The sequence below is a fragment of the Chaetodon trifascialis genome, chromosome 12 (assembly GCF_039877785.1).
Source record: "Chaetodon trifascialis isolate fChaTrf1 chromosome 12, fChaTrf1.hap1, whole genome shotgun sequence".
Lineage (NCBI taxonomy): Eukaryota > Metazoa > Chordata > Actinopteri > Chaetodontiformes > Chaetodontidae > Chaetodon > Chaetodon trifascialis.
The window spans coordinates 19,911,206-19,936,984 of NC_092067.1; the positions used below are offsets into that span (position 1 = coordinate 19,911,206).

General features: G+C 41.8%; 1 protein-coding gene across 1 annotated transcript in view; it reads left to right on the forward strand.

Annotated features, from left to right (window-relative positions):
* thsd7ba (thrombospondin, type I, domain containing 7Ba) overlaps positions 1-25,779 on the forward strand; it is a 174,496-nt gene that overhangs the window by 131,735 nt on the left and 16,982 nt on the right. Inside the window, exons 15-20 of the mRNA XM_070976398.1 lie at positions 3,139-3,405; positions 4,390-4,568; positions 18,161-18,294; positions 19,491-19,647; positions 24,843-24,984; positions 25,369-25,484. Of these exons, the coding sequence (XP_070832499.1) occupies positions 3,139-3,405; positions 4,390-4,568; positions 18,161-18,294; positions 19,491-19,647; positions 24,843-24,984; positions 25,369-25,484 (995 nt within the window). The remainder of the gene's footprint in view (positions 1-3,138; positions 3,406-4,389; positions 4,569-18,160; positions 18,295-19,490; positions 19,648-24,842; positions 24,985-25,368; positions 25,485-25,779) is intronic.

A 25,779-nucleotide genomic window follows, 5' to 3' on the forward strand; every position in this document is an offset into this window, starting at 1 on the left:
CAAGTCCTCCTTGGGTTTGGCTTTCTTTCCCTTCATTTGCTTTTACGATAATGTTTTAGTTCTTCATTCAAACCTAAAGCATCTTAAGTCCTTACAGGTTTAATGGATCGTGTTTGTGATTCCTGCTGATCTAAATACTGTTTGAAAGACATTTTCCATCCAATCAATAAAACAGAATTTGAACAATTGCATTGCAGAATTGTGAAATATAAAGATATGTCAAAAGCTTTTATCTGCCACGCTCCAGTCCAGCCAGTTGCATTGGCATGGATTGTCTCTTTCTATTACATATGAGCTGAATGCAAATCCTGCAGGGGGGCCGGTGCTCATAGCAAATGCATTATTTGGTTAGTGTTGACATGTACATGAAGAGACATTAACAGCAGTGACTCTTTGATCGTGGTAATATGTTGACAAAAGCAGGATATTAATAGCTGTCGGAGCAGAACAACACGGGTCTCTTATGTAAGAGTATGATGCGAAGCAGACAATCAATCATGAGAAAGATTTTTGAGTAGCTGGACAGCTTGACAGGATGAATCTGCTACTTGTCCAGAAATCAGAAGTGACAGTGTCTGAGAGGAACACATGCCTTTCAGCTGTTATGTTACTTTCCTGCACACGCTCATCTATTAATACCCATCAGATATAATGGACAGGACTAATTATTTGAAGCCTGAAGTGAACTGCATTGAGAGGTTAGCTCTAATAGTCATAATGGAGGTCTTAATGGAGGTCTTCAGCTTGAGATGAAAAATTCATTTTCACCCTCATTAGACAACAGAGTTAGAGCTGGAAAGGAGAAATTCACTGATGGAATAGTTGCTGTCTGTCCATGGTGCATCACTCCATCTGTTTTCTGATATTTGCTGATAAATGTTGATGACATGATGATTCTACTGTCGCTGTAATCCTGTTTGAATTCACAGAAACATTTTGGCATGTTGTGCTTTGTGGGCTGTAGGCACAGTACTAAAAAAAAAAGAAAATAAAAATAAACAGTGTACTCTGTTAACACAGTTACGAGGGACATTATGGGAAATATATGAAATTATTAAGTGATATAAAATGAGACGAGGCCAGCTGAGGCAAAATGGGTTCACTGGCAGAGAATTACAGCACTTAATCATTAAATAAGTCCTATGCTGAACATCACTGACTAATGATATAACAGTGTGTGGACAGCTGTGCAGCTCGCTGTTGTCTGCTATTTCTCCACTGTTGTCAACCCCTTGAATCAAAAGCTGTCTGTGCGACGTCGATCATTAATAATAAACAGCAGCCACTGTGTGCTGGTGAGGAGTCGTGCTTGAAAAAGGAAGACAGGGAATAAATGCACATCAGGAGAAAAAAGAGGAGGCAGGAGATTTTTAAAAGGAACTTCGTGCTCGGCGGACAAACGCAGCTACAGCAGTTTTTACTCTTTATGGTCTTCATGCTAACAAACAGTGTCTGTACTGTCTGCCTAGATATGTGCATTTGCATACAAATGACATATAAGACCTTTAGCTGAATAAAGCAATCATCGTATTTGTATTGTGCATTCTGCTTACGCAGAATGAGATGTTTCTATGTTGTGTAGAAAAACAATTAGCCATGTCTACACTTCAGCGTATATTTGTGATGTAACACAGACATTAATTGTGCACAATTGCCAAGAGGCTTCGACAAAAGAGAAAAATTAGAGTTTAGCATACTTTCAAATAGCATTAATCATTCACTGGGGTCATTACAGTGCTTTCTCAACATGCATTACAAAAAAGGTCTTCTTCACCACTGGTCATGGAGCATTTAATTGGCAATTTAATTTGCTATGTTAGTTTCCTCTAAATAATGAAATGAAATAAGGTCAAACTAGTGGGAAGAGCAGAGCAAGATGAACCGGAGAGTAAATGAATCCAACCCCGATATCTTGGCAACAGTATGTGTTGTGTAACCAGACATCTAGAGAGAGCCATGTGTTTGACTGTGACTGTGATGGAGCCAGATGTGAAGTGGTAAACATAAACATTCATGCTCAACTGCCTGTTCTAGCAACAAAAATGCAAAATTATATGTTGATGATTCACTGGATTTTTTTCTCAGCGCAAATTAAACTTAATTTAAGTGCATCACAGTGAAGGAATACTATCGGTCTAAAACCACATGAAATACATGATTGATTGAAGTTTAGCCATGACCTGCATGGAGCCAACACAGGCTCATAATAGCTTTATTACCAACGACTCCCTAAACGACATATATATCACTGTTGGAGAATACCAGCAACAAGCAGGTATGATGGAAACAGCTTTTTGTCGTTCCAAACCTTCAGTCTAACATCTTTAACGTTGTGAAATGGTCGCAGTTTGCTCAGGTTTAGGCACCAAAACTTGCTTGGTCATTTTCAGGAAAAGGTAATGGATTAATAAGTATGTTACAGTTACATACGTGATGTAACTTAAGCACGTTGTGTAACTTGGGTTGACTTTCAGTTTCACAGGTAACACAAACAGCGGTCTGCTGGGGGAAAGTCCAGTGTTTGTTCGCTCCATTCATCCACTCCAGCTCCTCCATATGCAGACTTTCTCTTTATGTGTAAACCGACTTCCTTGGTTTCTCTCCACATAATGATTACGGCCACTAGAGGCCACTTAGCAGTAAACTTAAATATGGGTTGTAATAACATAGTTGGACTTGTTTTCTGGTGTGGAGCACGGTCTCCCAGTCAGAGCCAAACAGCCCATATATTTTATTCTTTGCTTCTCTTCAGCCCTGGTAGACTTTCCTCCTTGCAGACATCACTGGACCGGCAGTGAAAGTGAGTGGTGGACTGCTGGTGCCTGTATGTGGCCTCTGTCACTGAAAATATCAATTTCCAAATCAGTTTATAATAGTTCTGACCTGCTGACACGGTATGATTGCAAATGCATTATAAAACAAATCATAGATAAGTGAACAAAAGCTCTTAATAGTATTATCTATATTTTCACTCAGTTCTCCTTTTTTGCCAACCCACTTTTCCTGGCTCTTTATCAATTGATGTTTTAATCACACAATAAATCTATTTATGCATTCAGCAGCTCATACTTTATTCCACTGAGGGGAAAAAATGCTGCAAACACTAACTTTCCATTGTTTTGTCCGTCTTCTTCCCAGGTCGCAGCAAAAAGAAGGAACATTGCCTGAATGAGAAGTTGTACCCACTGGAGGAAACAGAGGCTTGTCCCTGTGATGAGTTTCTCTCTCAGCCCTATGGGAATTGGTCTGCTTGCATCCTCCCTGACCCTTCAGCTCCGGGTCCCCTGAAGGGCTGGATGAGCCATCGGGAGGTAAAGGAGTGTGGCCAAGGTGTGCGCTACAAAGCAGTGGCCTGCATTGACCAGCAGGGACACCTGGTCGACCCCACACTCTGTACAGACTCAGGTAGTACTGAAATATATCTCACTAGTGCAACATGTTGGCCAAAACTGTAGTCTGATAATGAGACTGAATCAGCATTTTGTTTTTCTTCATTCAGCCCGACTTTGTGTTCATGTTAGTTGTTTCCTGTTGAGAGGGGGGAGTTATTTTATATTGTTTGGTTCTAATAAAAAGTGACACATCCATCCTACATCATTTTCAGCTGACATAGAAGCTGTATTAGTTCAAAGAAATGTGTATATTTAAGAGAGTAAGTCAACTTATGACGTGTTTTCACTGACCTCATCCATGCTTCTTCTGTCACTTTTTTCATTGTTATAGCTTTGCAGCTTGCTATTCTCAATCCCTCTACCAAGATCTGATTCGTCGACTGTCCTCACAATCAGTGGGCACGACATCAGACAATTCACTGAACAATTCTCAGATGTGGGCTGCGTTTCAGAGGTCTGGAAGTAGACTAACAGTGTTGTATTGGTTTCAAGGACTTGGTTTTCAAGTGACAGCGCTTCCAAAATGCATTTGTAACATTAGCTATTTCTAATTCAGTATGTAGGCTAGACATTAGTAATCAGAACAATCAGAAATGAAACCGCAATATTAGTGAAACCCTACTTGTGATGCCCGCTTGTGGGTGGTGGTTATCTGAAATGCTTCGCTGCTGAGTCTTTGTCCTGTTTTTCTTCATATTTCAGTGTGTAAGACAGTTGATTGAATAATGCTAAGTTATCCAAAGACAGCAAGCAAACAAAACATAATACAGTGAGAAAACTCTTCAGCAGTTTCAGTATGCTGTGTTGGCACAGTGTAAGGATGAGACACTCATTAGTCAGATAATTAGCTCTTGGTGTCACGGTGAGCAAGTCCAAGGTCTGGCGGCGCGCAGGCCAGTGGCACGTCTGTCTGACATTATTAATGTGATCCTCACTGCAGACGCTGACCAAGTCTGAACCAGGCCTCTCCCTCCTGTCTGCCAATGTTCAATTTCAGGCTACATGGTGGAGGTTTGCCACATCCCTTGCCCCCTAGACTGTAAGCTCAGTGACTGGTCAGCGTGGTCAGCCTGCAGTGCATCCTGTGGCGGCGGGTTAAAGATCAGGTCCAAGTGGCTCAGGGAGAAAGCTTTCAACGGGGGACGCCCGTGTCCCAGGCTGGATTTGAAAAACCAGGTAAGACGCACACCAGTGCTGGTATGTCAGTAGCATCCTGTGCAGCACAAGAGGGAAACAAATTGTGGAAGGTAACTGTTATTGTGACAGCATGCTGACATCTGCTATCAGTCTTTAATGTGGAAATGAACTCATCTAGGTGCTTGTGTACAGTTAATGGACAGTTTATTAGAATAATGCATTTTAGTTTTCATATGGAGACACAGTAAACAGAGCTGACCTCATCTTCCATCTACATTGTTCTCAAGTCATTTCTTCCCATTTCCAGGGAAACATAGTACCATATAATAATATGCAGTCCATCCATGGTCAGTCACCACCATAATATATGTACCAGGGAGGCCATGCTCAATGCAAACAAATGATTTACCACATAGCAGATAGCGTCCACAGTGGTCCATGTTTCATACAGACAGACAGCATTGTTGCTGGGAGCGTTAGTCTGGTGCATGCAGTTGTTTGCATCTTAATTTTTTCCACATCTCCAGTATGAGTTTGTGACACTTTTTCCTGCCGCCATGGTTGTGTTGCAACCCAATGCCGCCACATAAACACACAGTGGAGTTGTTGAATTCTGCTCACATTTCAACGACAAGGTTTTTTACCCATCAGCCAGCGGGGCTCCTGGGTGACCTGTTCATTTTCTGGTCTCTTCAGTCACACCGAATCATTTGCCTTGCATGGCATGCCCTCTCCTTGACATAAAAACAGGGTGCTGTTTAGTAACAAAAAGAAGGGGGGGGCAGAGAGGGAAAAGTGGACAGATGGGAGCTTTTGATATTCCATATTCAGGCTTTATCCATAGCTCGGAATATTTTGTGACAGCACATCTCTCATGGGGGTCATGGTTTAAAGAGGGGAAGTGTTTTATGAATGCTGCCTGTATGCTTGAATGGGCTTGAAAGGACACTTCAGTTTGTAGAGGTCAGTATGAAAATGAGGCACGGCTGTGTGAAAAATATTCCAGTGTGTTCTAGTGGAGATTTGTGTACAGATGGTTAAGTGCCCACTAACAAGGTCTATATGGCCCCTGTAGTTATGCCCTGTAATAACCCTCAGCACTGAAATTGGAGTTGCTATTGCCAATGCCCTCACGGATTTATCCTGAGGGCGGACTAGGGCTCATTGTTAACATTATCAAATTGGCCATTTAAAGTGAAGTACATCTGTCTAAAGTGTGGGTGGAAAGATACTATAACCTCTACTCTAGTTCAGTAAGCGTTACTGTTATGTTTAGCAACTCCACAACTCTTGAATAGGTCTCAAAAAACCTGCTTTCTCTTGAGCCGCTTCACTTTGCTGTTCAGCCTTCACACATTTGGTCCTTAATGCTTCGTTTAGTCTCTGTTAGGGTGCAGCATGAGGATGCTCACATTCCTAATGGCTACCCTCCTCTCTTTCAAACACTTACTCTCTTATCACCCACTGTGAACTGCTTTCCAGCCAAAGCGTGGCCTCGCTCCCTCCAGCAGATGTTTCCCCTCGGGCCGCGGGCAGAAAGTGACAGAGATAAAATTTACAGTGCGGCAAAACTCATCCTCTCATCACATAGCTGAGTGAGCAAGAAAGATAGTGAGAGAGAGTGCCACCATGAAAATAACGAGCAGAAATGACCACACTCAGGAGGTGGGCTAGAATGTAAGCTGTTGCTGCTAATTAGGCAGTTTGTAAGATTTTGGTGGATTGGGTAAATACGATCAAGAGCAAGTTTAATTAAGATGAATAATTCATGCATTACCTCTCTGAAAACTGTCATTGTGCAAATCAAATGTTCAAGTGGGAAAAGAATAATTAAAGAATAAACTTTTTACAATAATAATAATAATAAAAGTTACTTGTATAGCATCTTTCGTACAATAAATGCAGCTTAAAGTGCTTCACAACAAAGAAATGTTGTGCTTCACGTAAGAAAAGACAGAATGAACATTAAACAGGGATAGAGTGACATAATTAAACAAAAATAAGATGGGAAATAAGACATATTTAATAATAATAGGAAAATAAATAGGTAAAACAAGGAGGAAAAGAGGATGTGGAGAATGCATAGCATAAAATGGGAAATAACATAACAAATAACTAATTGCACTGTAGGTATGTTTTCCATTGACTGTTTACTAAATCCCCACAGAGAATCATAGCTCAGAAACCGTAATCCGTACGGCAGGCATGTCAAGTTTTTGATTTCTCCGCATGTTGAGGCAGTGTGCACAGGGCTGTAATAAGACTTACACTCCATATCTGCTCTGTTCTGCTCTTAATTAGATTTGGTGAAGTTCACACTCCAGCAGACCCACCCAAACTCGTTATCTGAAGCGGCGTTCGCCAAACACATCGGTTAGTTTGTTTCTCTCGTAACACTAAAAGTGAAGCACGCTGTCTGAAAATATGGACAATGACGAATCATAACCGGTGTGTTTCTCGGCCAATTATGCAAGCAGACAAACGCAGTCGTGTTAGATCAGACTCAGACAGAAGAAAAACAATTGCATATTCGGAAAGTAGCATTTCGGCGTCTTGATTAAGGGCTGTTTGACAGACATGCCTGTTATCCCTGCTGTGAAATATCAAACTTGTAACATCTCTACTTTACTAGAGTCACAGTAGGGCAACTTATTTTTTTTATCTCTACTGTCCAAATATACTGTCTTGTAAGAATAAATTACTTCTTTTCTTAGTGACATATTCTGAATATTTCACTCCTGCGCACAGTGTTTGAGGGTCGATGCATGCAGGATGTTTCCTTCCTATGTGTCTGGTGTGTCCATAACATGAGATTTTTTTCATTTAGACAAAACTTTGCTGTGATATTACGTCACATATTGCACACATGTACCACTCCAACTGCTGATGACGTGCTGGATCTTCACAGACACAGCTATTTGGGGCCCATATCTTTATATAAGCTTCCCTGAGAGACTTCCACAGAAGGCTCAAAGATGTCAAAGCAGAGCTCACAGGGAGAAACACACAAGCTGATCTATAATTACAAGAGACATTTGAATTTCATCAAACCTCCCACAAGGGTTTGTTGCCAAATGCTGAGATATCAAGTGGTATATGTGCTATATTTCTGTCTGCCAGATACTGTGCCAGTCAGACAGTTCTTTTTCATTATATTAACACCTGGGGCCTCTACTCCATCCACTCTGTCCTATGGAGAAACATCTCTCCTGTCCACGTCCGACGCTCCTCGGCTATATGGTGTGTGCAGTGTTGTGTGAGTGTGAGAGGGGTCTATAAGGGTTCAAGACAGGTGCCTTTGTTCGTGGGGATGATGAGCTGGCATCAGGCACCGACTTCACTTTTTTAGTTTTTCAGTTAACTCTTGCATTATGTAACTTATGCAACACTCATCTATATTTTTATTGCATAGCTCGAGTTGATTGTTTTACTTTCAGTGCTGAGCTTATTGTTGTTTGTGCTTTTGTTTCTTTATTTTTGTTTTTAAACCTTTGTTTTATTGAGTGTATATATAGGCGTGTGTTCTTGTGAATACACCTGATTATAAGGTAATGTGTTATAAATCAGCCTTCAAAAACATGCCATCTCAGAGTTTATCTTTATAAATCCAACAATTAGAAGCATAATATAATCACCAAATACCAGCAGCAGGAACAGACATGGACAATTTTTCCAGTAATCTTGTCAGCCTGTGTTGTATTGGCAGATTAGTCATTCTCGCATAACATCCTGTTTATTTTGCTAATTGGAGTTGTGTGGAGCAGATCACCAGTTGGAGTTTCTGTATATTTCTGGCCTCAGTGTATCACCTCCTGCTGTCACTGTAAGATCCCCGTTTCCGCAGAATCACATCCTCCTATTTATGGAATCCAGCAAAATCAATATATGGTCCATGTGTGGGGGCTGCACGGTGGCGCAGCAGGTAGTGCGGGTGCCTCACAGCAAGAAGGTTGCCGGTTCGATCCCCAGGTCAGGCGGGGCCTTTCTGTGTGAAGTTTGCATGTTCTTCCCGTGCATGCGTGGGTTCTCTCCGGCTTCCTCCCACAGACCAAAAACATGCTCATTAGGTTAATTGATGACTCTAAATTGTCCGTAGGTGTGAGTGTGAGTGTGAATGGTTGTTTGTCCTTACATGTGGCCCTGCAATCGGCTGGCGACCGGTTCAGGGTGTACCCCGCCTCTCGCCCATTGTAGCTGGGATAGGCTCCAGCCCCCCGCAACCCCGAAAGGGATAGGCGGTATAGATAATGGATGGATGGATGGATGGATGGTCCATGTGTGCTCTTTGATGTGATCTGCTTGTTGCGACTGCAGGTCAGAGGGGAAATGAAACAGGGTCTGTTGATTAAGGTGTTCTGTCTTGATGCCTTCTGTTCTGCTGAAGAAGGCTTTAGTCTTTCAAATGCTACCTACTGTACATACAGAGAGAAACTGCTTTGATTTGCGAATAAAGACTTTTTTACAAGGGCTGCACGGTGGCGCAGCAGGTAGTGCGCGTGCCTCACAGCAAGAAGGTTGCCGGTTCGATCCCCGGGTCAGGCGGGGCCTTTCTGTGTGAAGCTTGCGTGTTCTTCCCGTGCATGCGTGGGTTCTCTCCGGGTTCTCCGGCTTCCTCCCACAGACCAAAAACATGCTCATTAGGTTAATTGATGACTCTAAATTGTCCGTGAGTGTGAGTGTGAATGTTTGTTTGTCCTTGTATGTGTCACTGCAATCGGCTGGCGACCGGCTCAGGGTGTACCCCGCCTCCTGCCCATTGTAGCTGGGATAGGCTCCAGCCCCCCGCAACCCCGAAAGGGATAAGCGGTATAGATAATGGATGGATGGGCTTTTTTATGATACTTTTAATAAGCACTGCGGTGCTTTGATACGACCTTTCAGTTGTAAATGTGTTTCTAGTAAGTACCACTCTTAACAATACACAGCTACAGTCTGTTTCTGCAGAACATAATTATCGGATAATTATCAGTACTTAATAATTATTCCCCATTCATTCATCAATCAAACCATGTGTATCGCATGTTGAGCAAGGGCACGGATCATGAGAGGACATTCATATCGTGTGTGTAAATACAAAATACTGCACCCTCAAATTAAATGTCACAGGTGAACAGGGTTGTTTTGAAACTGTTAAAATTGGTCTGTGCTACCAAAAACATTGTAATATGACAGATGAAGATAAGAAAATATAACTGTGAATCATAGCACACAAAAATCACATCACGATCTATTGTGCGTGCGCCACCGTGCATGCGGCTCGTTGCACTTGGTCTGGCTTGTTCTCTTACCTTTTCCTACTTTTCAGTGCTTTTCTTTTGTTGTTACTCGTGTAAATATTTACTAGCTATTGATTTAACTGTGCCTCTGTAAACAGGCTTGTTGACAGAGTTTTGCTCTGTTTTTTTCACCTTGGAATAAGCAGTTTCCCTGTGAGGATCAATAAAGTTATTCTGAATCTGAATCGCCAGCAAGCCTATGAGCATTAGGCAAACAAGCCAAGTGGCGTTCACACCCGACATACCTGTCATGCCAAAATCTGCAACACATATTCAACACACCTTTTAAGGATTTTGTTTGCTTGTTTGTGTGTTTTTGAGGGGGTCCAGGGGACCAATGATGGATGTGATTCATCCAATAAAGGATTCCATCCATCATTGCATGGGATCCTTTATTGGACAGGGACGGAAGCAGACAGGAAACTGAGGTGAGAGAGGAGTATGTCATGCAGCAAAGGTCACCAGCTGGATTCGAACCAGCAGCATTGGAACCATGTGACTGTGCAGCATGGCATAACTACTGGGCTACCAAGGTGCTCCTGCAACGCACTTTTTACAACCTATTAAGGCTGCCTGACTCTTCTTTTGCACCTTCCTGCTGATGTTCTGAAAAGGCATGCCGACAGTCCGATGAGGTCACTTCAGGACAGATTTATCAGAGAAATAAACGCGTGTGCTCCACATTCACTGCTGCTGGCAGCATTCAGCGAGTCTGCTTTTCTGCCCGTGCAGTCGGCAGCACGGGATCATTGCAAGTGTCACAAATGGTTTTATTCACTGTATGTATCACCATTGTCAACACACAAAAAAGCATTTTTGCTTGCTTTGTGCTCACATATCATCGTTGGATGTCTTGGCTCAGTTCAGCTGGGTGTTTGTCTTCTTGGCAAATGTCAGCCGTGAGAGTGCTGATGATGCTCTCTGTTTTTCTCATAACACTTTGAGCTTTGCTGCACTGCTTTTTTAGAGGAACAGGCTTGAAAACAGTCAAATACAGTCCATTATAGGCATTAATTCATTGAGGGGGTTTTTATTGCCTCCCACAGAGCTGCTTCTGGCCGATGTCATGGTGCCTGCTGGTATAGCTGCCAAGCTAAGCTCTTATGGTGCTGCTATCTGTCCATGCCAAGTCTTTTGGTTCTTGCTTGGCAACATATACTGAGATGCTTCGTGCTACTGGTTACAACAGCGGAACATTTCGACTTCTCATGTCAGCACTTGGTTAGTTTTGAGGAATTCATGATTCATTCAGTGTTGTTGGCATTGTTCTTGTGAGTTTCCTCTTGTCTTAGTTTGGTAAACTGAGGTTACTAGTGGAGAATAATATTTGTGTATTGGCTTTAAATTCTTAATGCTGGCATATCTCCTGTTTAATTGGCTTGAAGGCAAATGCAACACGTTTTTTAGGTCATCACATCCATATTTCTACCACAAAGTCAAAACATTGAGTTTCAGAACAGCTTGCTCTGCTGTTCACGTATCATAAATTAGGCCTAAACAGCTGAGCTCTTGTTAAACTTATCTGGATTAGCTGCTGGGCTATGATCACACTCAATGAACTCATGGCCATCTGCTGTTTATCGATACTGCTTTTCATAGAGGAGATTTTGTGTGCTCTAAGGCAAGACTCTCGAGCTTATAATTTGAATAAGTTAATGAATTATCCTCTGCAAAGCTGATGTGTCTGAGGATTATGCTGTGTATCAGGTGGATGTACTCTATTCAGTTAACTTGATGGTATATTTCCCCTGATGGTTGGAGGTACATTATAAGGGAAGACAACACCAGTGCTCAGCTCCTAGTCCAAGCATATGATGACTCTGGAGAGGTTTGTTCTTTCCTTCCTTGGACCCCTGCATGGTGAGCACAGCTGCGTATTTGCTGCTGTTTTCCTCCCAGACATGCAGTCATTATCCTGAGGATGGTGTGCAGTCATGACTCCTTTTCTATTCACTTTTGGCATCTGCAAAAGCTGTCACACAACTCAGTCATACCTGTGTCTACTGCATCACTGATGCACAGGAATACAGGGGATGACCTTAGCGTGTAGGCAGGGCAAAGCATCAGTTAAAGAAGGCACTGGCACAACCGTTGGCAAAATTTAGGGTTATGTTTCTCTCTCAAAGACACTTTGACATGTGGACAGAAGAAGCTGGGGATCAGTCAACCAACCGTGCAGTTGATGGCCAACTCTCTACTTTCTGAGCTTCAGGAGTATCAAAGTGGACATACAGGTTCTCCCTATACATTACTGAGTGCTTCCTCAAAACCAGGTGGCCTGGATTGACAACATGGATAGTGAACGGATAGTGTCGCTCTGCCTATTGGGGACGACAAGGCAGTGTAAAAGGTACCCACTGTATAGGACCATAAGTTTTTTTCCAGCTCTTTTGGTGCCAGGATGCTCCACATACAATATATGAAAGAGGCACCTTCTACCTGCTATTCTGTGGCTCTACAACCATCACTACCCTCAGGGGTCCATAATAAAACCTGAGCTATAGGATAACCATAATATCCAGGTGTTTTTAACTGCATTGTCTTGGGACTCAGCATTATCATTGTCTGTTTATTACCTTATTCAAGTGCAGTTTTGAGGTTTTACAGTAAACAAGTAAAACTCCAAGACGTCCTCATACCTGAACAACAGAATGAGTTGTCTGCCAAAACAACATATATGTCTGTTGTCGAAAATGTCATAATGTTCATGACTATTGGAGAGTACCAGCGACAGGTTTACTGGGCACACGTGATTAACGTGTGAAACCATCACTGCTGGTTTGGTTTAGGTTGGGGCAAGATGGTGTGAGGTAATATGTTAGTTACATAAGTTATCTAAGTTACATCTTCCAGCTGAAGATAAGGGCGTTCCCAAAGAAGTTGTGATTCATCCTCTGGGAACCATTAATATCTACAGGAAACGTCAAAGCTAACCAAATCTTCTGTCTCCTTCATCCCTCTGCATCCTCTCCCTCTGTCAATAGCCAACAACAGCCCAGAGCAAGTCTACAGAATAGTTGAATACCAAGAATCAGAAAAACATAAAAGGGAACAAATGTTAGATTTCTGGTATTTACCAGAAGGCACCCAGGTGCTAAACCCATTTCTCTTCCTCATTAGAATGAAAGACTTTTAGAAGCAGCTGATGATGGAGCTTCCTGAGGCCAGCGAGGTGTAATTAACATAGAGCAGCACTTGGGCACGGGTTATTCTCCCCCTGTAGGCCCAGCCAAAAAAGTGAGGTGTGTCCTTGCATTGCAACAATGCACATGGTTAAGGCAGACTGCCACCCAGAAAGGCTGAATTCTGGAGCCTTTCTATCTTTGCTTAAAGCCTCTAGCCACTCAGATGGCCTTTAGCACTTACTCCAAGGGTTAATCATAGCTTTTATCTGGTAATTAGAAAAACAAATTATATTAAGTGGCTGGGTGAATATTAAATACATGCTCATCATTTGATAACTGGGATGAGGTATTTTTAAAGGCACAATTGTTGCGTATTTGCTGTGAGCTTCACAGTCTAATAAAGCATAAATATAGCCACCAGTCTCTAGTTTTTAGCCTACATTGGTCCAATAAAAGACTGGTTGAATTAGACTGGTATAGTCATTATTTGACAGTGTATCAACACATTTTGTATTTACATGTAAGAACATATTTCTTATCGTGCCAACTGCATTAAAGCAAAGCTAAAATCATAACGATAACTCAGCAAAGAGACAAACAGTTATCAGGAAGAATCCTCAGACAAAAAGTCACAGATGGGGCCTCCAGGTGTTGTTGTGACCATCTTTAAGTGTCAAGTGTTTTCCTTGAAGTACAAATTGCTCATATACAGTACTCACTTGAACTGTGAAAGAGAGCTATTGGCTCTGATGTGATAGGAGATCTCATTCCAAATTTTTTTGTCCAAGTATGTGAAAAAGATCTTTGACCATAGCTATTATTAAAAGCCGGTGCAGGGTTAAGTGCCTGCAAAATGTCTCATCTAATGCATTCTTGCCTTGTTGAGCTGTGTCCTGGTGATGGATCACAAAGTGAAAGAGAAAAGGAGATTCTTTCAGAGCCCGAAATAGAGCTTGATGGTGAAATAATTTGTGTAATTATGGAAAGTCACGCCATTGCCCTGCGGTAGAGCCAACACAGCTCTGGGTCCAAGGAGGATGTTGGACATAAGTCTTGTCAGGCCTTTAATTCATTGATGTCCTCATTAGTAAGAGTCCTAATTGGAAGACAGTAGGAGAAAGAGATATGCAAACCAACTTAGTTGTCAAGGACTGAAATCAATTTTAGAGCGCTTATAGTGGTGTCACTTGAGGCCACGTGTAGGCGTTTCTGTGATACTGGTGGAATATGGAATTACAGCTGATTGATCATCGCAGGTTCACAGTGTCTGGTATATAATTAAGGCACAGTATGCAATTTATTACAGTCCTACAGTACAGTAATACTGTGCTGTAGATGGATATAAAATGGGTCGAGTTATTATGTCTGCCAGGAAACTTTAAACAAGCTTGAAGCTTTACTTCAAATACAGTAAGAGAGCAAGCAGCTTCATGCATCCACATTAGACGTTTCAAGTTGCTTGTAGAAAATCATGAGTGCTCTCATCCCTTTCTCCTCTCATGGCAGAGTCTTGCTCCCCTCCAGAGATCATCTACATTATCCCTCGTCTTAAATCATCAGGAAGTGTGACAGGATCACTGTGTCAGTAGGGCTTATGAGCAGATGACATACTCAGACTTTTTAACGCCTTGGAACAGAGTCTCTTGTTGCTCACAGTCGCAAATGTTGGATATTGTCATTTTGATTCAGGGTTTTCCAAATTATTGCTTTTCCATTTGTTGGCTTGTTGGCACAGTGTGTTGGTTATTTGGACAGCCAACACACACTTCTTTTTCTTTTTTTTTTTCTTTTTTTGCAAAATGTTTCAGGCCTTGTGGCTGCATTTCATCTAATCTTCTCTTGTCTAAATCGTTTCCAGGAGCTTATATTTCAGTTTTCAGCCAAACAAAGGTTGTTTCTGCAGCAGTATTATATGTCTTTTCTGAAAATCACAAAATACATCCAGCTCAGACAGGCAGTCATCCTAATTGCTGCATTATATATTGGCTATATCATCGCGTGAGTATATTTGAGAGGTCATCATCGCGTGGGAATAGATCCCACGGTGTTTCTCAGAGGAGCCATTGTTTTCTAACTCATCCACGGGACTGCTGACAGTAATAGGGCAGTTTATTTGAAGTTGCAGTCACACAATGACAGTTAGGGAGATTTATAGAGGAGTGCTCCTCCTTAAGACTTTCTGTCCCATTTTCCCTCTAATGCTATCCGTGCTGGAGGGCCCGCACTTCACGTGTCCTTTTCTATTTGAGTTCATTTGTCTATGGGTGTATGAGTGCTTTCTTTGTATGCACATGCATCATTGTGTGGGCAATTATAATGTATGTTTCTGTCTCTGTCTGCATGGGGTTTTCATCAAGCCTTTGCAGATGTGTATGCTTTTTTTTTTTTATATTTTTGGATGCAACCATTATCTCATCCTGCAGTTGAGAGAGTTTAATAATAGTGCAGTTTACTTCCCATGTCATGCATGTGCAGTTTCTATGCACATGTTTTTGGGTTTTTTTCTGCAACTTATACTTTAAATTTAGTGAGCATTAACTGTTGCCTGTTAATAAAAGGCAAAAGGAAATGAAAAGAAGGCTTTAATCCAGTCCTGAGCTTCTCCCATTCAGCTGTGCAAAGTCATAAATGAATGAAGATGGAAAAAGTGACTTTTTTGGGGATCCAGGGGGATTTGAAGCATACATATGGATGCATGCTCTTGCTCTGATCATTTGTCACTACATGAAACGTACATTATTTGGCTCAAACAAGCATACAGTGAGGCCAGTAAATGTCCAGTTCAAAGCAATCTGTGTTTACAGTGTTAGTACTGTCTTGGGTCAGGGGATTCTATTAAACGTCCCTTTTGCTGTGAAAAATCAATCAGAACAGCCTTAACAGTTTATTTTCAACAACCAAGCAGTTACTTTCCGTAACCTTGTTTAGATACAGAGCACACAGCCTCTCTGAGCATATGCTCATTCACGCAGACTTCCCTCTCGCCATCTCCAGACAAATTAATTTATCGGAGTTGCCTTCAGCTGAAGGTCTGGCCGTTGCACAGCTGTTGCAACCAACTGCAGCACTTTAAAATTCTCTCAACATTATGAATCATTCACTTTGGCAAAATATCCTGCTCTGCTAGATTCACTGTAGATGATAAAGAACTTAATCATCCTTTACCCCCATTAATGAGTCAGAACAGAATGCAGTATTTTTGAATCAAATCTAAGCAAAATTATACATTTCTGTCACTGCAGGCCAAATCTAAACTAATGATCATATCATTGTTCTTCTCTCCCCTGCCCAACTTCTGGCTTGTCATGCACTGCTAATATGGACATCCACGCAGGCTCAGGTCAGTGCCGTTCATTCTGTACATACACTCTGCTTTAGCTAATGAAGACAAAATGCATGCCAGATCTGTGCAAGTCACATACTCCTGTGACCCTTTTGGTCTTTTTGTCGAGAGAAAGAACAATAGTGTGATTGGAGGGAGTGCAACATAATTTATGTAAAGTGCATTTGGATGATATTCCATCTGCTTTTTAACCGGAGGGACTCAGATCGACATTTTATAAAGGATGGTAGGACTTCATTATGTTGTCAGCAAAACTTTTGAGAGTGTGCTCAAAGTAATTTCAGTCAGTATTGATTATCTAATGAAAATATATTTGATTTCTAAATGATAGCAAATCAGCAGAAGCTAGAGACTGTCCATATAATGTAGAACTAATGAAAGAATCCAGTTTGAACCAGCTCATCCTGACTGATAGCCTCTTTACATTGAGAACTCCTTGTAAATGTTTGAGACCTAAGATGTACTTGGGAGCAAATCCTGTATTTTTCTGCTCTGTGTGTGTCTTGTAGCACCCCAGCTTTTACTTGCCAGCAAAAGATTAAGCATCACCTGACACCTTATGTGTGGCACCATAACAGTTGAGAGGCGATCTCTCCCTGAACAAATGGTGTAAGTTAAAGTAAATAAAATAGTATATATATTGCAGAAAGCAGCTAGAAAGTTGCTTTTTTGGTGAGGAAAATTAGCTGTTAAACTGGAATTGTTTCTACAGCAGTCGCAGAGAAAGTGGGCGCAGAGCAGTTGCCAGTTTACCCAGCAGGGGCATCTGCAGGGACAGATGGGAGATGATGAGGGTGTGTAATAGGCATCTGTGTGGCCCGTAGGGGAGGGACTACTCCACGCTCATTCCCTCTCTCTAGTCTGCACACACACACTTACAGACACCCATTACAGCTTGTCATAGCTTTTCCCACAAATTGTTCTCTAGAGTATACCTTTTACTGCAGCAGACTGTTACATAGATTGAGAGTAAACATGTGTTTACAGCAGCATTGCACTGGCTGTTGCCTTGGTTATACACACATGCCAGAGTCACTGGTTGAGTTGGGAGAAGTGAATCGGTTCAACATCCATGCCAATTACATCCTCAGCAGAAGTGCCTATTGCCATGGTCATAGTCGTTTTTGCACATCCCATGCTGTTCTCTCCATACCATGCATACATTTATTTCAATGCGAAGAATAATCTTTCTGCAGTGATAGCATGTTAAGTACCTGTCAGTTAGTTCAGAACTCCTCTGTGATGAAAGGTGTTGAACATGCCTTATAATTTCTATGATTCACAGTCCTTTCATATTATGCCTTTCAGCCTGTCGTACTCTGGATGTAGGAAATATAAGGGACATCATCCTGATATTAAACTCCAGCATCTTTGGCGATTCTAAATAATTCTCCCCTCAGCTGGGAGTAGTGCAGACTTCAAAGCATCCCAGGGAAGCAATGTGCACGTCCGGAACTGCACAGATGCTTGATGTGAGCACATGTTGTGTTCTTGTCATGGGTCTTGATGTAAAAACAGCATTGACACGTTATAGCTCCGAGACTGAGGCAAGAAATTATACCTGAAACCACAAAGAGGTACTCTGTTCTATCAAGGAAAACGAAAAAGGCCATAAGAGGGGCTGTTTTTAACCTGGAGACACCTCATTAGTGTACTACGAAAAGAGAGTGTCCCTGATATCTTCTACATTCCTTATAATCCCGAAGTGTATGCACCAACCCTATACATGTAGTATACTTAAGTGTGTGAGTGTGCTGATTTGTATGCGTGTCCATTTTTTCAGGTAACACACTTGGCTGCTTTCTTTGTATAATCCCTCGTGTGTCCCTTTCCTTGTGTGTATGTCTGTGTCTGCCCATGCGCGTGTTTGCGCATGCACGCGCGCAGGTGTACGAGGCTGTGCTATGCCACAGCGAATGCAGCCAATACGAGTGGAGGACCGAGCCCTGGTCCATTTGTACCATCAACGCTGTGGACGACCTGCCAGCCTGCGGGGAGGGAGTCCAAAGCCGCAAGATCAGGTCAGTGAGCGGGTTACACTTGGCAGATTGCTCGCCTGGCACTGCAACACACACTGGGAGGAGTAGACTGGCAACGGTCCTGTAGCTGGCACCGAGCACTGGTCCTGACACTTGCAATGCCAGGGGAAAACAAACAGTCAAAACAAGCTACTGCTTCCTAATGAGTGTTGTTTGATTTTTTGCAGTGCCTTTTTAGTGCTACTTAAAATAACCACAGAGGAAAGCAATGAAGTGTTGACTTTTTACATGCAGCATCAGAAATGAGAAAAGCCAAATTGGGCAACTGGGCCGTTGTGTCAAAAGTACTGGTCTCTGAGAATAAGGCTACGTTTGAGTGTGAGTCACTAACACAGATCTAACACTGGTCCCAATCAACCACCCAGAGGGCTTCTTTTATAGAGAGCCTCTTTCTAGTGTTACACCCCACCCCTGGGCAGCCCTAAGGAATGAACAACACTCCACCAGTGACCCAAATCAACCATAGAAAAACACTTTTAAAACCACTAAACCCACATGGAAACAACCCAAACACTAAATCAAGGCCAAAAAAAAAAAAACAAATTCAAAATACAACACAGAAACCCAGACCGAGAGGCAGCCAGACCAGCAGTCCCCACACCAGGAACCTCTCTCTTTTCAGATGCTGGCATGGGAGCTTTAAGCATTTCCGATCAGGTGCACCACATTCAGCAATCAGATGTGGGCAGAGCGAGAGAGGACAACAGAAGAAAAGGGACAAACAGCACAGGGAACACAAACACAGCCATAACTCTGCAAGTTAGAAAAGTCCATTATTTTGTCTGGTTCAGAAATGCAGTTTTATACCTGCCAATTTCCAGGTTTGTCACTTGTACACTCAGTAGTGAAAGACTTGTGATGATTTCACCTCTCTCACATCCTAAACCCTTTAAAAAGGACAATTTCTTACACTAAAATCTGGATTAGCAGTCACCCTTTTTTAATTAGTTTTGTCATTTTTGTTGCGAAAACAGTAAATAATCTTATTGAACTCATGTTTCAGTTTTACACAGCAAAATGCTCAGAGAAGCCAGACATGTGGGACAAATTGTAGAGACCCTGTACAAACAAACAAGCTGCCAAATCTCACCTGTGGAAAACTGTGTAATCTATTTTAAGTAAGAAACTTAGCTGTGCCCCAGAGACTAGTTATACCGCTGCATCTGCTGCTCTGCTAGGTGTGTGAAGAAGGGAAAAACGAGTTGGGAGGCTACCAGAGTGGAGGACAGTCTGTGTGATCAGGAGGAAATGCCACCCAGGGCACAAGTCTGCTTTCTGGCCTGCCCCAACGACTGCGTTGTGGCACCCTGGGGACCGTGGAGCGACTGCCCTCTGGTAAGAAGCAGTGACTGTCGTCTTGGTTTGTTTGACAGGTCGTGCCGTTTGTTGTTCTCACTAAAAGCATGCTCAAATAAAGCTTCCGTAGGAGGTAGGTGATAGTTTTAGTTCAAAATATGCCAAAATCATCTTTCTTTCCCTTTTCCTCCTATTAAAATCATGTTCATATCATATAAAATGAATGTTTTTTGACTGCTGGTAAAAAGTTAAGAAATTCCAATTTTGAAACTTTTGATTTTTGTCACTTTTCTAGACTTCATTCTCAAGATAACTGAAAGATTTATCAATCAAAATGATCAGCAGCTGCAGGTCTATTAAATACTCAACAATATCTACTCAATGGAGAGATATTCTGTTGTCATCGAGACAACAGTTTTAAAAAAAGCAAAATGTTTCCTAAAGGTTAAAAACAACATTCACGGCCTATTTACACATCAGAGAAGTGTTTGTAATAATTAGTAATGAAAGCTCATCGTCTGAAGAGCTCGTGTGCATCCACACAGCTGTTCTGTAACCTTGTACAGTTTGAAGTCACATTTTACACAATGATTTCATGGACTGCAAATTAAACTGGGTCTACTAATGTGCTTCAATTTTTCATTGAAGGTTAACCCTCAGGCTAAAAATATGTAGCATATGTTCCCCAGTGTTTCTAGCCACAGGCTACTGGTCACACAGGCATGTAGCCGTGTTATAGGTTTCCTGTCAAACATAACAGTTCAGTGGACTGGAACACTGGAGTCAGACAGAGAACAGGGTGGGAAAAGAGATCTACAGATTACTTAATGACTTTGAGTTTTCTCCACAAACATTTTGTCTCTTTCAGTCTGCAAGTTTTGGCAGCGCTCAACATCAGCAAAATGCAGACGTCGAATACATTTGGTGATATAGCAATGTTAAAACTGTTAACTTGAGACCCAATTAAATTATAACAGCCATATAAACCTATTATGGATGATTTGTTTGCGCAGTTAAATCAACCCTGAAACATTTAACACGTGCAGCACAGTAGGAGCGTGCAGAGATGGTGGTATTTGTGTTTGTTTGTGCATCCAACCAAAAGACAAACCTCTGAAGTTGTTCATGAAAAAGAATTCAGCGTGGTGGTTTAGACTGACATGGTGGAGCTGGATGGATTCATTTTTGGACACTAGGATGCAGAGAAACTCATGCCATAGTAAAAAAAGAAAGTCGAGATGTCTATACCATAAACACAGTCCTGTATGTACCCCAAAGAGCTCTAAACAATTACAAAAGCCCACCTGAAATTACTTTACGCACTTTGGCTCGCATGAATGCAATGAACTGCCAAATGCATGCATGTCCAGTATGAATAACGGGTCTGTTTTATCAAAGTTTTACCTTCACGTTTAAGCTGATTTGCAGTCACTGCTAAAAGCAAACCGCAAAACATCACTGTACTAATGAAAGTCACAGGTTTTGTGCAGTTCTGGCACTATTCAACACTTTCTTTAACCTGACCTTTGCAAAAAGCAAATCTCTTCATAAAGCACCGAATGAACCACCATGTTTTCCTTCACAGAGCCCAATCACTGACTCATTCTTGATACTGCATCTCCATTTCCCTCTCAGACAAGCATGTCTCACCCTCACCTGTCTGGGACTTTGTGCTCTGAGACGCTAATGAGAGACAGAGATGTTGAAGAGACACATCTCAATTCTTGACGTTCAGGAAGGAGAGTGTTTCTTCACAGATGTGTGGTGTTAGTGAAGACAGTGACGCTTAGTGGAAAATATGCTGGTCCAGTGTAATTGGAGATAGCTGTGTAGCTGTGGGCCATTCCTGTACTCAGCTGCAATGAGGATGTTGTGTAGTGTGTGCAGTATTGTGATGAGATCAGCAGTGTTGTGGAGTCCAAGGGTGGCAAAGTGATGAAGGACAGCATCCTGGTTAATAACGCCACAATGGTTCCCCACACTGCCCACATACATTCAAAATGGCATAATGGCCAGTGATGTTCCTTCCCCATAGCCTTGCTTTAGTTAGGTAAAGCCAACGTTGTCAATAAAAATGTAATCACTGGAGATTGTGTACTAATACAAATTGCATATTATCAAGAATGAACCCAGAGCAGACGAAGCACTGCATTCAATTTCTGTGTTTACATCATGCTCATAGGATACCAGCAGAGAAGCGTACATGCACACATGCAGACCCATTCACTGACTCTCTCTTCAGTTCAATGAAATGTGTTTTTCTTTCACCTTTTCCATGATGGTCACAGAGATCATTTCAGGAACCAGTCATCCATTGTGAACATGCAATTCAGTGGCAATGAAATGAAGAGAAAACAAATGGCCGGACAGGCAGGAAAACACACAGCACCGCACCAAAATGTTGGGCAATGAAGTAACTAATGCTTAAATTGTAGAGCTAAATATTGTTAAAATGCTGGTTTGTGAACAACTGTGATTTTCAGAGGAGGGTACCTGGGCGTTTTCCTCATAGACCTCCGAGAAAAAACAATACTGGACAAATTCTCTAAGAATAAACACTTAATGCATCGGTGCTGTGCTAGACATTATATTCACATTCAGAAAGACGTCTATTTATATGCTGTTTCGTCGGGGGGGGGGGGTCTGGATGGTCAGGATGAGAATCAACACACAGAGGCCATCCTGTGGCTCTGTAGAGGAAGGTAATTGTCCCTTCCAGGTTGTGTTTTGCTGTACCAAGTGAAGGAGATTAGGAGAGGATGTGGCAGGAGACAAACAAGCAGACTGTGTGCATCCACTGATCTGTGCAACACATTTGAAGAGTTGCTGGATTATTATTTCTCAGATTTTGGGGGGGTTTGGTACAGCGAACGTCCCATTCTGTTCCTCTTGCACAGCCTGTTACAGCTTGTTTCAACACAGCTCGTGAGTTCTCTGCAGTCTGTACACACAAACTTATTTTAACTCAGGTCAGGATTACAGCATTGGTTCCAGTTATAGATAATGAACAACGCTGGCAAAGAATCCCCAACCAGTTTGTGTGCTTTTGTGTGTGACAGAGAGCGGAAATGTGAGGCAGCGTGTGCAAAAGATATGCATAATGTTACTGTGTTTCAGCACTTATGGCGGTCTACGGCAACTCATTAGATGAAACAGACCTAATTTATCGATTTTGTGAACTTAATAGTTTTTATTTGTGTGGCTGTTTTACGGTATTTAAGGTGGTGTGAAAATTGTTCTGAACCTGGTTCTAATCTGTCAACAACCAAAGGTGCAATTGAGCCTGCAAATTGCAGAGCCCTCTGTTTAATATAGCATACAAATACATGTGTGTGGTTGCGTGACAGTTGGTGTGAAAACATTAAGGGTAAAATGACTGCAGCTGGTTCATGAGCCTCACACAGAGGCCTCATTATGATGTGGGAGTGACGGAGGTGCGAGTCCTGATGCATCAGGAGTAAAAACACAATCTTTCTTCTTTCCCAGAGACCGGCTGACACCTCCTACACACATTTTCAGACTTCCATTTTCATGGCTTAAGTGATTTGCAAATCTCATCAGTCTTCCATTGTCTTGTGGTAGATATTTGTTGTATCCATACAGTTCTCATAGTTGCCCTGTCGATTATTATCACACCAGTGTTCCTTCATAAAGGTCAATACTTCAGTAAATTCAGTTTTCTTCCAGTTTGCCCACTTTGCAGGCTTATTCAGACAGCCTGAAAATACAGTATTTATAGCACAATGAAGGCAGTTATCGTTTATGTGACAAATAACATTGAATTTTATTCAAACAAGTGCCCTATTTCTTTCCAAGGCCTCCGGTGAAGGGATATAAAAGGAGTTTATCAAGATTTGTATCAGTAAATTTGCATGACCTACTCTGTAAAAGCTCAGGCTGTTCGCACCAAAGTGTGAACACACTGTCACACAGATTCCGCCACACTTTGAGATAAAAAAAGCAAGCTTCAGTACACTTCAGTTGTGAGATATTATCTAATTTTCTGTATTTTCTATTGCAGAAAAGGGCTTCTATAGGTGGGAAACACCATTAACGAGTAATTGATTATTTAAAAAACTGAAACAAGTTTTGGGGAGCTAATTCACCAACTCACTTCCTTTGTCATTCCAGACGGAGTGAAAACAACACCAAGACACCACAGAGAAACTACAGGCCAGAGACTAATATTAAAACATTATTATAAGAAGTGCAGTGTTGGGATGATGAGGTGTAGCTGGAAAAAGAGTCCTAATAAGACTTCCAGAGGTCTTCTTCACATTTGCTATTCATTTTGCATTTGGGTGGCTTGTAATTGGCTAAATTATGGGTATAAGTTTCACTTGATCATATTAAAAGATAAAAATAAGCACAAATTGTTCTCGTACACAGTTTCCACAAGTTCACAAGCTTCTTTGTCAACTCCAAAACATTCATTTCCATAAGATATAATCTCTCCATGGCTTTCAACGTATAATCAGTATTATTTGATCTGTGTAGCAGCTACTCTTTAAAGATTTCTTTTTCTTTTTGCATACCGTAGCAGCTATTCAAAGCATTTTAAGATTGTTGCTTATTTTTGTCAGTGTTTTTTTTTCCACTGGATAATTCTCTCTTAAAATCCAGGATTTTTTCATGAAAGTTGTTCAGTTGACAATTTATATAATTTAAATATCTTCTAAAATTGTATTTGGTTGATTTTGCTCAAAGAAGGCACAATCTGTTGGAAATCAGATTACCAACATCTGTGCACTGTGCTTTGATAGCACCTCAGTAACATGAAGAGAAAAGTCTCCTCATAGTATTCCACAAAATTCTAATGATAATGGCTAAAAGTGAAATGCACAGGCCCCTCCTTTCCCCTCATGTTTTTACTTTTGATTTTGTCGTTACCCCTCTATTACTCGCCACTCACTTGATAGTGAGTCAAAGGGAAAAAAGTCTGCCTCAGCAACAATGATGCAGAGACGACTGGTGAGCTTGTTCATTCTTAAGTCGCACAAACATAATGTAATTTATTCACATTGCACTAAACAGCATTACATATATTATGTACATACAACAGTAGGTACTTACATAACTTTAAAGGATTTGCCTTCAGTTTATCCGCATGAATGAATACAGGAGGCAAGAGGAGCTGCTGATCAAGCATCCCTTGACTCCAGCTGATTCCGTCTCACCCCCTTTAAGTCTTAAACTAAACCCACGTTTTTGTTGACGTTGTCATTTTTGTGCAGCAGTGTGACCAAGGAACAAGGAACAGAAGCAGACACATCCTCCGCCTCCCAGCCTCAGACAACTCGACCTGTCCAGAGCTGGTCCAGTCAGAGCCTTGCGTCCTCAACAGCACCTGCTTCACCTACCAGTACAGAGTCTCAGGTAGGACGATCAGCACAGCGGGTCTGAGCTACAAGATGAAGCGTTGAGCTGGAAAAGCGCCCAGCGGTCGGCAGTGGAGACAGTTTCTAATCCCAGTGGAAAGATATTGAACTGAGTGAACGTGAAGCGAAGTATGTGTGCTTGAGCCAAGTTTGCCTGCAGGAAACAAAGATGACAAAAATAGAGATTCCCAAAATAAGGCACTGTGAGTTTAGCACAATGTAGCTGGTTGGAACTGACAGTGATCCTGTTGGCATGGGCTGGTCTGACAGTGAGTCTAATGTACAGATATGCTGTGTGTGTGTGTGTGTGTGTGTGTGTGTGTGTGTGTGTGTGTGTGTGTGTGTGTGTGTGTGTGTGTGTGTGTGTGTGTGTGTGTTGCAGAGTGGAGCACATGCCAGCTGAGGGAAAATGCCATCTGTGGTCAGGGTTCACGGCTGCGTCTCTTGGACTGTATTCGCAGTGATACCAAGATTGTGGAGTTGCAGACGTGTGAGCAGGTAATCAGTGTGTGTCAGACCTTGAGTTCATAGTGGCAGTTTAAAGTTGTACAAAATTGTGTTTTCCCACAACAGATTTACTGTGTAGATTTTTTGGTTATGCACGGGGAAGTTAATGACATTTAAAACAAATAATAACAGCAATTTATATCATGTTACAGCTCGAAATTGTACTGAATTGTTTGAAGAGGTTTGTGTAAATGTTTCATGTTTCACTAAGCAGTGTGCCACCAAGCCATATACGACTTCATTGTACTGCCTTGACTTAATCATTCTGATGTAGGTGGAGGCCTTG